The following is a 12,567-nucleotide window of genomic DNA, read 5'->3' as shown; positions in this document are numbered from 1 at the left end:
GCAACTGCACAGCCTCTGCTTCATTTTCCCCTCTGTGGCGGCTCCCCCCACCTCAGCCAAGGGCCTGCTGCCAGCGTTGCCTTCCCCCTCCCCCAGATCAGCTGCCTCCCAACGCCCTGAAATTTGAAAGTGCTGAGACCAGGAGTCTGTTAAGTGCTTCATTCCTCCAGCAGCAGCAGAGCGACCTGCTGGGAAATCCATTAACCCCTTCACGCTCTGGGAAGCAGGCGGCAGCAGGCCACAATAGGCGCTCCAGAGCAAAAGGCCCATTTCAGTTAAGTGCCTGAGAGGAAAGAGAATGGGCACCCCAGGGACAGCAAGCCAGGGCTGTAGAAACAGCAAGGTGCAGCAGCCTCACAGCCGACTGCACCCTTCCAACAGTGAGGCTCAAGGGAAAGCCCCCCGCCCAGCCCTGGGTAGCAGGCCCAGTGGAGGTTTTGTTTTTGCTTATTACCGGCGCTGATACAGTTCCAGACTCATCCTGGCTGGGGCTCAGGGCTAGCAGATTCCAGAGAGACCTTGTCTCCTTCTGGAGTCTGCCTGTCTGCAGAGCCAGCTGATGGCAAGCATGGAAGTCAGGCTGCACTTTGGCCACCTGCTTTCTTGGAGAACTGCCCCCTGGGAGTATCCACAACAGGGAGAGGGGCATGGTCTAGCCTACCCCTGTTCCCCACTCTGGGAGGAGACTATGAGGCAGTGTGGCCTAGTGGAGAGAGCACTGGCTTGGGCTGGGTTCAGTTCCCGGCTCTGTGACTTGTGCTGGGTAACCTCAGGCAAGTCACGTTGCTGCTCTGTGCTTCAGTTTCCTCATCTGGAAAATGGGGCTGTTTTGAGGCCACTGATGAAAAGCCCTAGCTCCCAGGAAGGTATTATTATTAGCGAGGTCTAGTGGTTAGACTAGGACAGTAGTTCCCAATCTTTTTTATACAGTGGATTGGCAAACCCATTCACAAACTTTTGGCGGACCTGCAACATTTTATTTGCAATATTTACTATGCAAATAATGAATATGCAAATATGCAAATAAAATATTGTCAGCCCCCCTGTTGGGAACCGCTGGACTAGGGTAGTGGGAGTAAGGTCCCCTAGGCTCAATTCTTAGATCTTGGAGAGTATAAGGCCAGCGAAAATCTAATGGCCAGAGCATGGGAGTGGGAATTAGGACTCTTGCTCGTTCGGTCCTGTGCCCATCTCGCAGTCCCCACCCTATCCGGTAATCAGGAACCAACTCTAGCCACAGAGGCACTAGGCAGAATGAGTATCTGGGATTCAGAAAAGACCATCTGCAAAGCTGGGCTCAGAATCACAGAGTCTAGGCTCTTTGGGGGTATTTTTCCCCCAGCTGGTGAATGCAAATAACTTGGCCCAACTAGAGATCTTTGCATGCGAGAGCACCTGGTACCCCCTGAATGTGGGATGGGGAGCCACTTTGTGATTCACAGCAGGGCCACCCTAGAGGAAGGGAGGGCATAAGGGACAGTTTAGCCCCCTTCCTCCTCCACTTTGAGAAGGCCCCAAATGAAATACACTGGGGAGCAAGCAAATGGATATGGGATGCATCCTACAGCATTTCTTAGCTATGCCAGAACTAGCCGGCTGGGGAGGGGCCGCAGAGGGAGAGGAAGCTGGATTGCAGGAACTGGGTTATTTACCACTTTGTTTCTCTTCTCCCTCGCTAGCTTAAACAAAGCTCCTTTCCAGGGTTCCCAGGCAAACTGTGTATGTTGCCATCGCTCCCATTCGGGTGAGTGGCACCAGTGCCATGGGCCTGAATCTCTCTCACCTGGCACCTTGCACAATCATGTGTCTATCTGTTCTTCATTTGTACAGGGCCTGGCCCAGTGGGGCTCTTGCCCAAGCACTACCGTAATACACCCAATAGATGCAGCACCCAGCACAATGAGGTCTTGGTCCATGATGGACTCCTAGGCCCTCATACAAATGACTAATGACAAGAACACCTGGTGCCTTGGCCTGGCGACTGCTGGTTGTGCAGGGAAGGTGGGATGTGCTGCTCAGAAGAGGACCTGCAGGGTTTCAGCTCAGGCAGCTGGAATGAGTGCAGGCTAGCTGGCCTTGCTGGAGGGAACCGGCAGGTCTGAGGGAGGGGCTGCTTTTAGAAGGATTAGAGCTTTATCACCCCAGGGCAAGCTGGCAAGGAGTGCCCTATCTGGGGGCACCTGTGGGCGATAAATGCTGAGCTGAGGGAGCTTCCCTTTACAGTCCAACCCGCAGCTCTCATTACATTCTGCTCACACAGATGGAACAACAGTGAGGGGGAGACAAGCAGAAGGCCGGAGAGAGAAGGAGCGTTAGGAAACGAGAGGCGGGAGGTCTATTCATCAGGCCCCTGTGACAGTAATAAATCTCCCTCTTTGAATGACCAATGTGTTGCTATAATTAAAGCTGAGCAGGAGCAAGTGAGCTGCTCCCCGTGCCTGGGCGGAGGCTTTGGAGGGCACACTGCGGATTCTGCTGCTACAAGGCGGTGCAGGAGGAGGACACATGGTTCCCTGCCCACACATTGCCATCCACTAGGGAAACCCATACACAGAACCCCCCCCCCACACACACACACACTTGTTCCTTGGCCACTGGCCTCTTGGCCAACAGATGCAGGGAACCCCGGGGGCACAACCGTGCCTCCTCAGAAGAGTCCTGCATGACATAGGAGGTAGGTGGCTAAGCCCTTGCTTTTGGGAGAGGTGAGGATGGGGAAAGTATAACCCTCCTGTGACTCATGCAGCTGCATATAACAAGGGGCACCTCTCTGCGGCAATACAGGGACATTAAACAGAAAAGACAGAATAACTCCTGAGTTGTATGAAGCATTGCCAGGGTTTCTGGCAGCACAGGGCAGGACTGGGGCTTGCCTCAGGGCTCAGAGTGAAGGCTGGGCTCTCAGTGGGGATGGCAGGAGGCCATTTTCCCAGTTGTGGTTCCCAGGGAGTCCCACTGTCCCAGAAATTCAGGGCCCAATGATCTCTAAATTCAAAGCAGAGCTCAGTCAAACCCACCAGTCCTGAGCTTCCCTGCTCTGTGTCAAAGCTGCAACACGATTTTGCATGTTCTTCCAAAGGACCTCAATGCACTAAACAAACTGAGCAGGCCTCAGGAGGCTGCTATCATCCCCGTTGTATGGAGGGGAAACTGAGGCACAGAGCAGCGACCTGCCCAGGCTTACTCAGCAAGGCAGTGGTAAAAGCTGACAAGTAGAGTCGAAATGCTGTCACCTCCTGTAGCTATTTGCCCACCACTATGCCATCAAACGGAGGGAGAGCACCCAGGAATCGTGACTTCCAGCCCCCCCAGCTAACGATGAGTTCACTCTCGATCCTATAGCCACGGCTGGAATGCGGGAGTCCCACACCCCAGCACCAGAGGCCATGAGGAGCCACGGAGGAGCATGATTTGCCTTGGAAGTGACTGAAATGGGGCAGTTTATTTGCCTCCCCTTCATTCTCAACCACTGGGGTCACTTTCCAGTTGGGGCAGCCTTTGGGAGTCCAACAGCGCCACCTGGTGGGCTTGAGGGGGATCATGCCTGAGCAAGAAATAAACAGCAATGGAAACACCAAAGGGCAGATAGTTGGGACAGGGGCAGACGAGGCGGCCGCAACTCCCAACCACGTGACAGGCACATTGAAGACTCGGAGCTAGAGAGTCATTCATGTAAACAGCTCCCCCTGTGCTTTCCAACCAAGGAGTACAAGCTCTGCACTTAGAAACTACTCCCCCACCTGCTGAAATGTAGCCACCTCTGGGGTAGGACTGCACTTAACAGCCCAGAACAAGGCTGCCTTAGGACAGGAAGTGAAGGAGAATTCTCTATCCAACTGAAACTGTAAGGAGATTTGAGGAAGGCCAAACTGAATGATCTGGCTTGGAATTAGGCCAATCATCTCACGGTAACACAGGGTCTCCTGCAAAAAGTGCCCCAGGATCCTTAATGGCCACATGCTTTGTTGGGACAGCTAATTTGAACATGGGTGCCTCTAGCAGCCCAATGCTCTTCCAAAGCTGGAGTGCACATTGAGCCAGGGACACCATTCCTACCAGAGAGCGACCGAAGGCAAAGGGGAGCACCATACTCTGGATCCACAGCATCACTCGGGGTCCCCTCTCACACTGCACAAGCCTACACCTGTTTCATTGTGAGATGGAGTGTAGCACAGTGCAGGCAGCTCAGCTCAGCTCCAGCTCCCTCCTCTTTCTGCAGCATCTGTTTTTCACTCTCCCTGATAGTCCCTGGCATCAGGGTATGCCCTTCACCCCAGCCCCTCTCGCCGGGGGACTCCCCCAGCCGCTAGTAAACCATGATCCTCTGGCGCATAGAGCAGCTCCTCCAAGGCAGCAAGCTGGGATTTCTTAAAACCACAAAGGAAAAAAACAGGTTGGAAAGCAAGAGAAGTGAACCTGAGCGACCAAGAGGGAGGAAAAAGATAGGGGCCTGGTACCTCAAATCAGTCTTAACCATTAATGCAAATAGAGATGTTAACTGTTAACTGTTAAGCATATCAGTATGAATGAGGCTTACCAGTACGCTTACTGGTTAATTGGTTTATTGGCCCTTAACTGTTAATTCCACAGAAGGGTCAGTGGGTCAGGAAGTGGGCAGCGGCTGTGGCAGGGTGGGATGTAGGTTAAAACAGTTAACCAGTTAAGTGGTATGGTTTAACCAGTTAACAGGTTTAACGGCCCTAAGCGCAAATGGAGAGTTCCTCTGAAATGGATGAATTCACAATTGGGGGGGGGGGGGGCTGAGCAGCCACCAGATGTCAGCTGACACAGGGCCTAGGGATAGCACCAAAGCATGGTGCTAAATGACATGAAAAGGAAGGGCTGGAACTTAAGTTCATTTACAAGCATGACTAAAGACATTGGCTGGCTAGCACACTACCTTCCTCAGCCTAATGACTTAACCAACTAAACAATGGGCACTTAGAGAAGGTGCAAATTGTTCTTATCAGCTTCTTCTAACTTGAACACTCTAATTCACTATTTTTTCCCCTTCCTTCCTCCCCTCCCCCTTCTCCTATCTATTCTTGGATCTGGATTTTTAATACTCCATTCATCTGAAGAAGTGGGTTGTGCCCACGAAAGCTCATGATGCCATCCACATGTATTGTTAGTCTCTAAGGTGCTGTTAGACTATTTGTTGCTTTTTAAGTTTATCAAAGGGAAAGGATGTGAACATACAAGAGGATTTGTAACTCCGGATCAGACCAATGGAACCATCTAGCCCAGTGTCTCCCCATCCCTGATGGACTGGCCTGGCCCAGTGGGACCTTTTATTCTTGCCAGCAAGTGAAAGAAGCATGAACTGAAGGAATGGACTATAAGGCGGATCGAAAGCGGGCTACATCATTGGGCTCAATGGGTATTGATCAACGGCTTGATGTCTGGTTGGCAGCCAGTGTTAGGTGGAGTGCTCCAGGGGGTGGTCCTTAGGCTGGTTTTGTTCAATAGCGTCATTAATTATCTGGATGATGGGATGGACTGCACCCGCAGAAAACATTAAACTGGGGGGAGAGGTAGCTATGCTGGAGGGTGGAGATAGGGTCCAGAGTCACCTAGACAAATTGGAAAATTGGGCCAACAGAAATCTGAGGGTCAACAAGGACAAGGGCAGAGTCCTGCACTTGGAGTGGGAGAATTCCAAGCACTGTTCCAGGCTGGGGACCCACTGGCTAAGCAGCAGTTCTGCAGAAAAGGACCTGGGGATTGAGTGGACGAGAAGCTGGACATGAGTCAGCAGTGTGTCCTTGTTGCCAAGAAGGCTAACACCATATTGGGGCGCATTAGTAGGAGCATTGCCAGCAAATCAAGCCAAGTAATTATTCCCCTCTATTCGGGACTAGTGAGGCCACATCTGGAGTATTGTGACCAGTCCCCTCTCCCCCTGAAAGAATGTGAACAAACTGGAGAGAGTCCAGTGTAGGGTGACAGAAAAGATGAGGGGGCCGGGGCACATGACTTACGGGGAGAGGCTGAGGGAACTGGACTTATTTAACCTGCAGAAGAGCAGAGTGAGGGGGGATTTGATTGCAGCCTGCAACTCCCTGAAGGGGGGTGCCATAGAGGATGGAGAGAAGCTGTTCTCAGTGGTGGCAGAGGACAGAATGAGAAGCAGTGGTCTCATGTTGCATTGGGGAGAAGAATTCTTTGGCAGAGCATGTTGTGAAGGCCAGGACTTTAACAGAGTTTTTAAAAGAACTAGATAAATTCATGGAGGTTAGGTCCATCAAGTGCTATTAGCCAGGCTGGACAGGGGTGTCCCTGGCCTCTGTTGTCAGAGGCTGGAAATGGGTGACAGGCAAGGGACCACTTGATGATTCCCTGTTCTGTTCCCTCCCTCTGGGGCCCCTGGCATTGGCCACTGTGGGCAGACAGGACACTGGGCTGGATGGGCCTTTGGTCTGGCCATTCTGATGTTCTTATCTAGTCCAGTATCCCCACCCCTCCATTCCTACTGCATTGGATCAGCCCATGGGGCCCGCTAACTGGGTGTCTTCTCCTTCCCTATCACATGAGATCACACAGTAGCCTGAGGCCAGTGGTTCCCAAGATTTTTTTCATTTGTAACCCCCTAAAAATTTCAAATGAATGTGCAGGCCCCATTGGAAATCTTAGACAAAGTCTGTAACCCCAAAGGGGCAAGGGAGCACGGGCTGAGAACCACTGCAATACCCCCTCAGAACACAGGAAAAGAATCAAAGAATCATAGAACTGGAAGGAATTTGGAGAGGTCATCAAGTCCAGTCCCCTGCCCTCACAGCAGGACCAAGCACCATCTAGATCAGGGATGCTCAACTTTGGAAGCCCCAGGGGCCACAATGATACTCACAGCACATGCCGAGGGGACCACAACTTAAGTGTGGTTGCATATACATGCAAATATATATGCAAATATATATGCAAATACCTTCTTTCATATAATGCCCTGGTGCTCCTGGCACCTCCTCCCTCGGGGCTAGAAATGCCAACACTCTGTACCCGCCTGTTCCAGCCAGCCTGTCCGCTTGCATCTTTCAATGCTCACCCAGCCTGGGAGCTGCCTCGCCATTGAAGAACATGTTCCCAGTGGAGGCCATGTTCAAAGGATCCTACACATGGGCCGTGTGTTGAGCCCCGCGTGAACCCAAACTGCACCACGGGCCGCAAACAAATGGGCCATGGGCTGCATGCGGCCCGTGGGCCATGTGTTGAGTAACCCTGATCTAGGCCACCCCTGACAGGCATCTGTCCAACCTGCTCTTAAAAATCTCCAGAGATGGATTTTTCACAACTCCTCTAAGCAATTTATTCCAGCGCTCAACCAGGAAGTTTTTCCTAATCTCCAACCTGAACCTCCCTTGCTGCAGTTTAAGCCCATTGCTTCTTGTCCTATCTTCAGAGGTTTAGGAAAATAATTTTTCTCGCTCCTTGTAACACCCTTTCAGATACTCGAAAGCTGTTATGTCCTCCCTCGGTCTTCTCTTTTCCAAACTAAATAAACCCAATTCTTTCAGTCTTCCCTCATAGCTCATGTTTTCTAGACCCTTCATAATTTTTGTTGCTCTTCTCTGGACTTTCTGCAAATTGTGTATATCATTCCTGAAATGTGGCACCCAGAAGTGGACACAGTTTTCCAGTTGAGGCCTGATCAGCGCAGAGTAGAGCGGAAGAATGTCTCCTCATATCTTGCTCACCACACTCCCGGTAATACATACCAGAATCATGGGGTTTTTTTTGGCAACAGTGTCACACTATTGACTCACATTTAGCTTTTGGCCCACTATAACCCTTAGATCCCTTTGCGTTGTACTCCTTACTAGGTAGTCATTTCCCATTTTGTATGTGTGCAACTAACTGTTCCTTCCTAAGTGGAGCACTTTGCATTTGTCCTTATTGAATTTCATCCTATTTATCTCAGACCATTTCTCCAGTTTATCCAGATCATTTGAATTATAATCCAATACCTATCCTCCAAAGCACTTAATTGTTCTCTCTATGGCTTTATCTAAGTCATTGATGAAGATACTGAACAGAACCAGTCCCAAAACAGATGCCTGTGGAACCCCACTTGTTATGCTCTTCCAGCATGACTCTGAACCATTGATAACTACATGCTGGGAATAACGAGAAGTCCTGTGACACCTTACAGACTAACAGATTTATTGGAGCATAAGCTTTCATGGGCAAAGACCCACTTCATCAGATGCATGTAGTAGAAATTCCAGAGGCAGGTATAAATATACAGGCATAAGAAAAGAGTTCCAATCAAGAGTAAGGCTAGAGATAACGAGGTCAATTCAGTCAGGGAGGATGAGGCCCACTTCTAGCAGCTGATGTGCAGGTGTGAACATCAAGGGTATGTCTAGACTACATCCCTCTGTCACCAGAGGGATGTAAATTAGACATACTGAAGTTGTTAATGAAGCGGGGATTTAAATATCCCATGCTTCATTAGAATAAAAATGGCCGTCGCTTTTTGCCGATGAGGCACTTTGCTGGCAAAAAGCGGCAGTCTAGACAGGGATCGGTCGACAAGGAAAGCCTTTTCTGACCGATCCCTTATGCCTCGTGCTACGAGGTTTACAGGATCGGTCAGAAAAGGCTTTCCTTGTGCCGCATCGGCAAAAAGCGCCGGCCATTTTTATTCTAATGAAGCGCAGGATATTTAAATCCCCGCTTCATTAGCAATTTCGGTATGTCTAATTTACATCCCTTAAATTAAACAAAGACTGTGAATGGCTAGCTAACTACAAAAGCAGTTTCTCCTCTCTGGGTGTTCACACCTCTGCATCAGCTGCTAGAAGTGGGCCTCATCCTCCCTGGCTGAATTGACCTCATTATCTCTAGCCTTACTCTTGACTGGAACTCTTTTCTTATGCCTGTATATTTATACCTGCCTCTGGAGTTTCCACTACATGCATCTGACGAAGTGGGTCTTTGCCCACGAAAGCTTATGCTCCAATAAATCTGTTAGGGTATGTCTACACTACCCTCCTAGTTCGAACTAGGAGGGTAATGTATGCATACCGCACTTGCTAATGAAGCCCGGGATTTGAATTTCCCGGGCTTCATTAGCATAAGCGGGGAGCCGCCATTTTTAAATCCCCGCTGCTTCGAACCCCGTGTAGCGCGGCTACACGGGGCTCGAACTAGGTAGTTCGGACTAGGGTGCCTATTCCGAACTACCGGTACACCTCGTTTCACGAGGAGTACCGGTAGTTCGGAATAGGACCCTAGTCCGAACTACCTAGTTCGAGCCCCGTGTAGCCGCGCTACACGGGGTTCGAAGCAGCGGGGATTTAAAAATGGCGGCTCCCCGCTTATGCTAATGAAGCCCGGGAAATTCAAATCCCGGGCTTCATTAGCAAGTGCGGTATGCATACATTACCCCGCTAGTTCGAACTAGCGGGGTAGTGTAGACATACCCTTAGTCTATAAGGTGCCACAGGACTTCTCGTTGTTCTTGCAGATTCAGACTAACATGGCTACCCCTCTGAAACTTATATCTGGGAATGGTTATCCAACCAGTTATATACCTGCCAGGGCTGGCAACAGATTTCGCCGGGCCCTACACAAAGGGGGGAGCTTGGTTCCAAGGGTTCAGGTGGAATGGGTGAGGCTGGGGGTTAGCATCCCCATCCAGCCTTCAGCGTCACCCGGACTGTGACACACGGGGGTCCGGTGCTATGCTGCAATGACCTGGAGCCTCAGGTGTTTTTAAAATGCGGGGCCCTGGAGCAGCCGTCCCCTTTCCTCCCTCCGCACCCGGTTGGTGACCCTGGTACCCACCTCATAATAGCTCCACCTAGGTTGTATTTCCCTAGCTTGTTACTGAGAAGGCCATGCAAGACTGTATCAAAAGCCTTACTAAATTTTAGATACACCATATCTACATCTTCCCCCTTCTCCACAAGACTGGTTAACCTGTCAAAAAGCTATCGGGTTGGTTCGATGTGATTTGTTCTTTACAAATCCATGCTGGCTGTTACCTAACACCTTTTTGTCTTCTGCATGTTTACAAACTGATTCCTTAATTATTTGCTCCATTACCTTTCCTGGTACAGAAATTAAGCTAACTGGTCTGTAATGCTCTGTGTTATCCTTATTGCCCGTTTTATAGTTGGGCACTGTCTTTGGTCTTTTCCAGTCTTCTGGAATCTCTGCCATCTTCCTTGACGTTTCAAAGATAATAGCTAATGACGGAGATATCTCCTCAGTCTGCTCTTTTAGTATTCTAGGATGCAATTCATCAGGTCCTGGTGACTTGAAGACAATTAACTTATCTAAGTAATTTTTAACTTGTTCTTTTCCTATTTTAGCTTCTGAACCTGCCCCATTCTCTGTTAGGTTTCCAGTTTCCACCAACCTTCCTGGTAAAAACTGAAACAAAGAAGCAATTAAGCACCTCTGTCATTTCCATATTTTCTGTTAAGGCTACATCTACACTGCACTGTACTTTGAAATAAGATACACAGTTTAAGTTATACAAATTGCGTATCTTATTTCAATCTTATTTCAAAATAGCTTATTTCATAAATTTCGAAATAACCCGCTATTCTGAAATGTCCCTTGCTCCTCGTAGAATGAGGTTTACAGGGACGTCGGAATAGCAAGCCTGAAATAGGGGCTTGCTGTTAAGACATGGGATAGCTATTTTGGGATACTCCAGTATCCCAAAATAGCATTGCAGTGTAGACGTAGCCTCATTGTTTTTCCCTCTTCACTGAGCAGTGGGCCTACCCTGTCCTTAGCCTTCCTCTTGCTTCTAACATATTTGTAGAATATTTTCTTGTTGCCCTTTATGTCTCTAGTTTGAGCTCATTTTGCGCTTTGGCTTTTCTAATTTGGCCTTACATACTCGTGTTGTTTATATTCATCCTTTGTAATTTGATCTAGTTTCTACTTTATGTGGGACTCCTTTTTATTTTTAGATCATTCAAGGTCTCCAGTGAAGCCCGGTGGTCTCTTGCTACACATCCTCTCTTTCCTACACAGTGAAATGGTTTGCTCTTGTTCCCTTAATAATGTCGCTTTGAAAAACTGCGAACTCTCTTCAACTCTCTTACACGCACTTCCCTGGGGTTTGCTAAAGTGAGCCCTCTTGAAATCCATTGTCTTTATTTTGCTGTTCTCCCCCTTACCACTCCTTAGACCAGTGGCCCATTTATCCCCGTCTCCCTGTTGCACTCCATCAGGTTGATGGCTCCCCTAAATTGGTAAGTCCCTCTCTCTGGCATGCTGGATCAGTGGTCTATAGTAAGGCCCCTTGCGGGAATTCCTACAAGTATAATTTTTCTAGAGAGCCTTGAAGTAGCCAGAGGAGCGAGAGCTTACAGAGGGAGGCCTCCAGGGGTGGGAAGACAGAAGAGCAAGAAGCAAGCCGTGATTTTCCCAGGACATGGTCTTCTTGTGGACAACAGCCTGGCACCCAGAGACTGGTCTAAGTCCTGTAGCCTGGCTGACAGAACAGACAGCCCTACAACATGGAACTGGCTGCGTACTTACTCCCACTCCTTGCGCTGCGCCTGGGGTGTGCTGTGGACCTTGTGGGCTTGATGCGCCATGATGATATCTCGGTGGTCCACCACACCCCCGCGCCTCTTGAATGCAGGGGCCTCCTGGCCATGGCTCATCTGGTGGTAGCACATGTCCTGGATGCTGTGGAAGGGGTAGTCTGGGGTGGCTGGCCCACGGCCATCATGCACGGCGTCATAGTAGCTGGGAGGGGACAGCGTGGAAGTGTGGACCACGGTACGTTTCGCCATCCATGGGCCTTTCCAGATGGCTGTGAATGTGAAGCTGTGGAGACAGGACACATAAAACGGGGTCAGTGGGAGATGTGTTCTGGAGAAAGGATGGGACTGGAGAGAGGACAGAAAAGACCACTCCTTCCTTGGTGTGAGGCAGGCCTGAGGGGCAGAGGCAGACCCCATGTCCTGATGTAGTAGGAGAGCTAACAGTGACATGCCATCTAAGTGGCTTTTAGATGTAACTATTACGTGTCTCGGGGGCAAACAGAGAGGAGGAGGAGTATATACATTTGCACATCTCCTCACACACATTTTGAGGCTGGATCAGAGTTTCAGGGTTGTTTGGCTCTGGGAGTCCAATTCCAAACCATCTCTACCAATCCATCTTACTTCAAGATGGCATTTAAAGCTTGAAAAAGTACACTTCTTTCAATTCTGTTCAGGACCATGGAGATTTTATAAATTAGTTACCCTTTTAGACATTAAAAAAATAAATAAAAGATAAAGAGCCACCTCTGAGGATTTCTAATGTAAACACCAACCCAACATCAGATTCTGAATTGACAGCTTGGTTACAACTGTAAAAAAATAAAACCAGCCTTCTCACAGGCACCAAATGAATCATTTAAAAACCTTCATGGGTCAAACTGGCCACAAGGGGGAGCTCTGAGCACCCATGAGAGATGCTGGAAATATTTCAACAGGGAATTAACTTGTTAAAGAATTATTTTTAAAAAACCAAGACAAATATGCATAGGAACATAAGGATGGCCATATTGGGTCAGACCAGTGGCTCAGCTAGCTCAGTCACCTGTCTCTG

At 49.2% G+C, this 12,567-nt stretch overlaps 1 protein-coding gene across 1 annotated transcript in view; it reads right to left on the bottom strand.

Moving 5' to 3' along the window:
* Positions 1 to 12,567, bottom strand: part of CACNA1A (calcium voltage-gated channel subunit alpha1 A) — a 252,419-nt gene that overhangs the window by 198,684 nt on the left and 41,168 nt on the right. Inside the window, exon 4 of the mRNA XM_089774768.1 lies at positions 11,503 to 11,796. Within this exon, the coding sequence (XP_089630894.1) occupies positions 11,503 to 11,796 (294 nt within the window). The remainder of the gene's footprint in view (positions 1 to 11,502; positions 11,797 to 12,567) is intronic.

The sequence above is a fragment of the Pelodiscus sinensis genome, chromosome 31 (assembly GCF_052426305.1).
Source record: "Pelodiscus sinensis isolate ZL-2025 chromosome 31, ASM5242630v1, whole genome shotgun sequence".
NCBI lineage: Eukaryota > Metazoa > Chordata > Testudines > Trionychidae > Pelodiscus > Pelodiscus sinensis.
The sequence above is the reverse complement of the archived record's forward strand: the minus strand, read 5'-3'. Positions and strand labels throughout refer to the sequence as shown.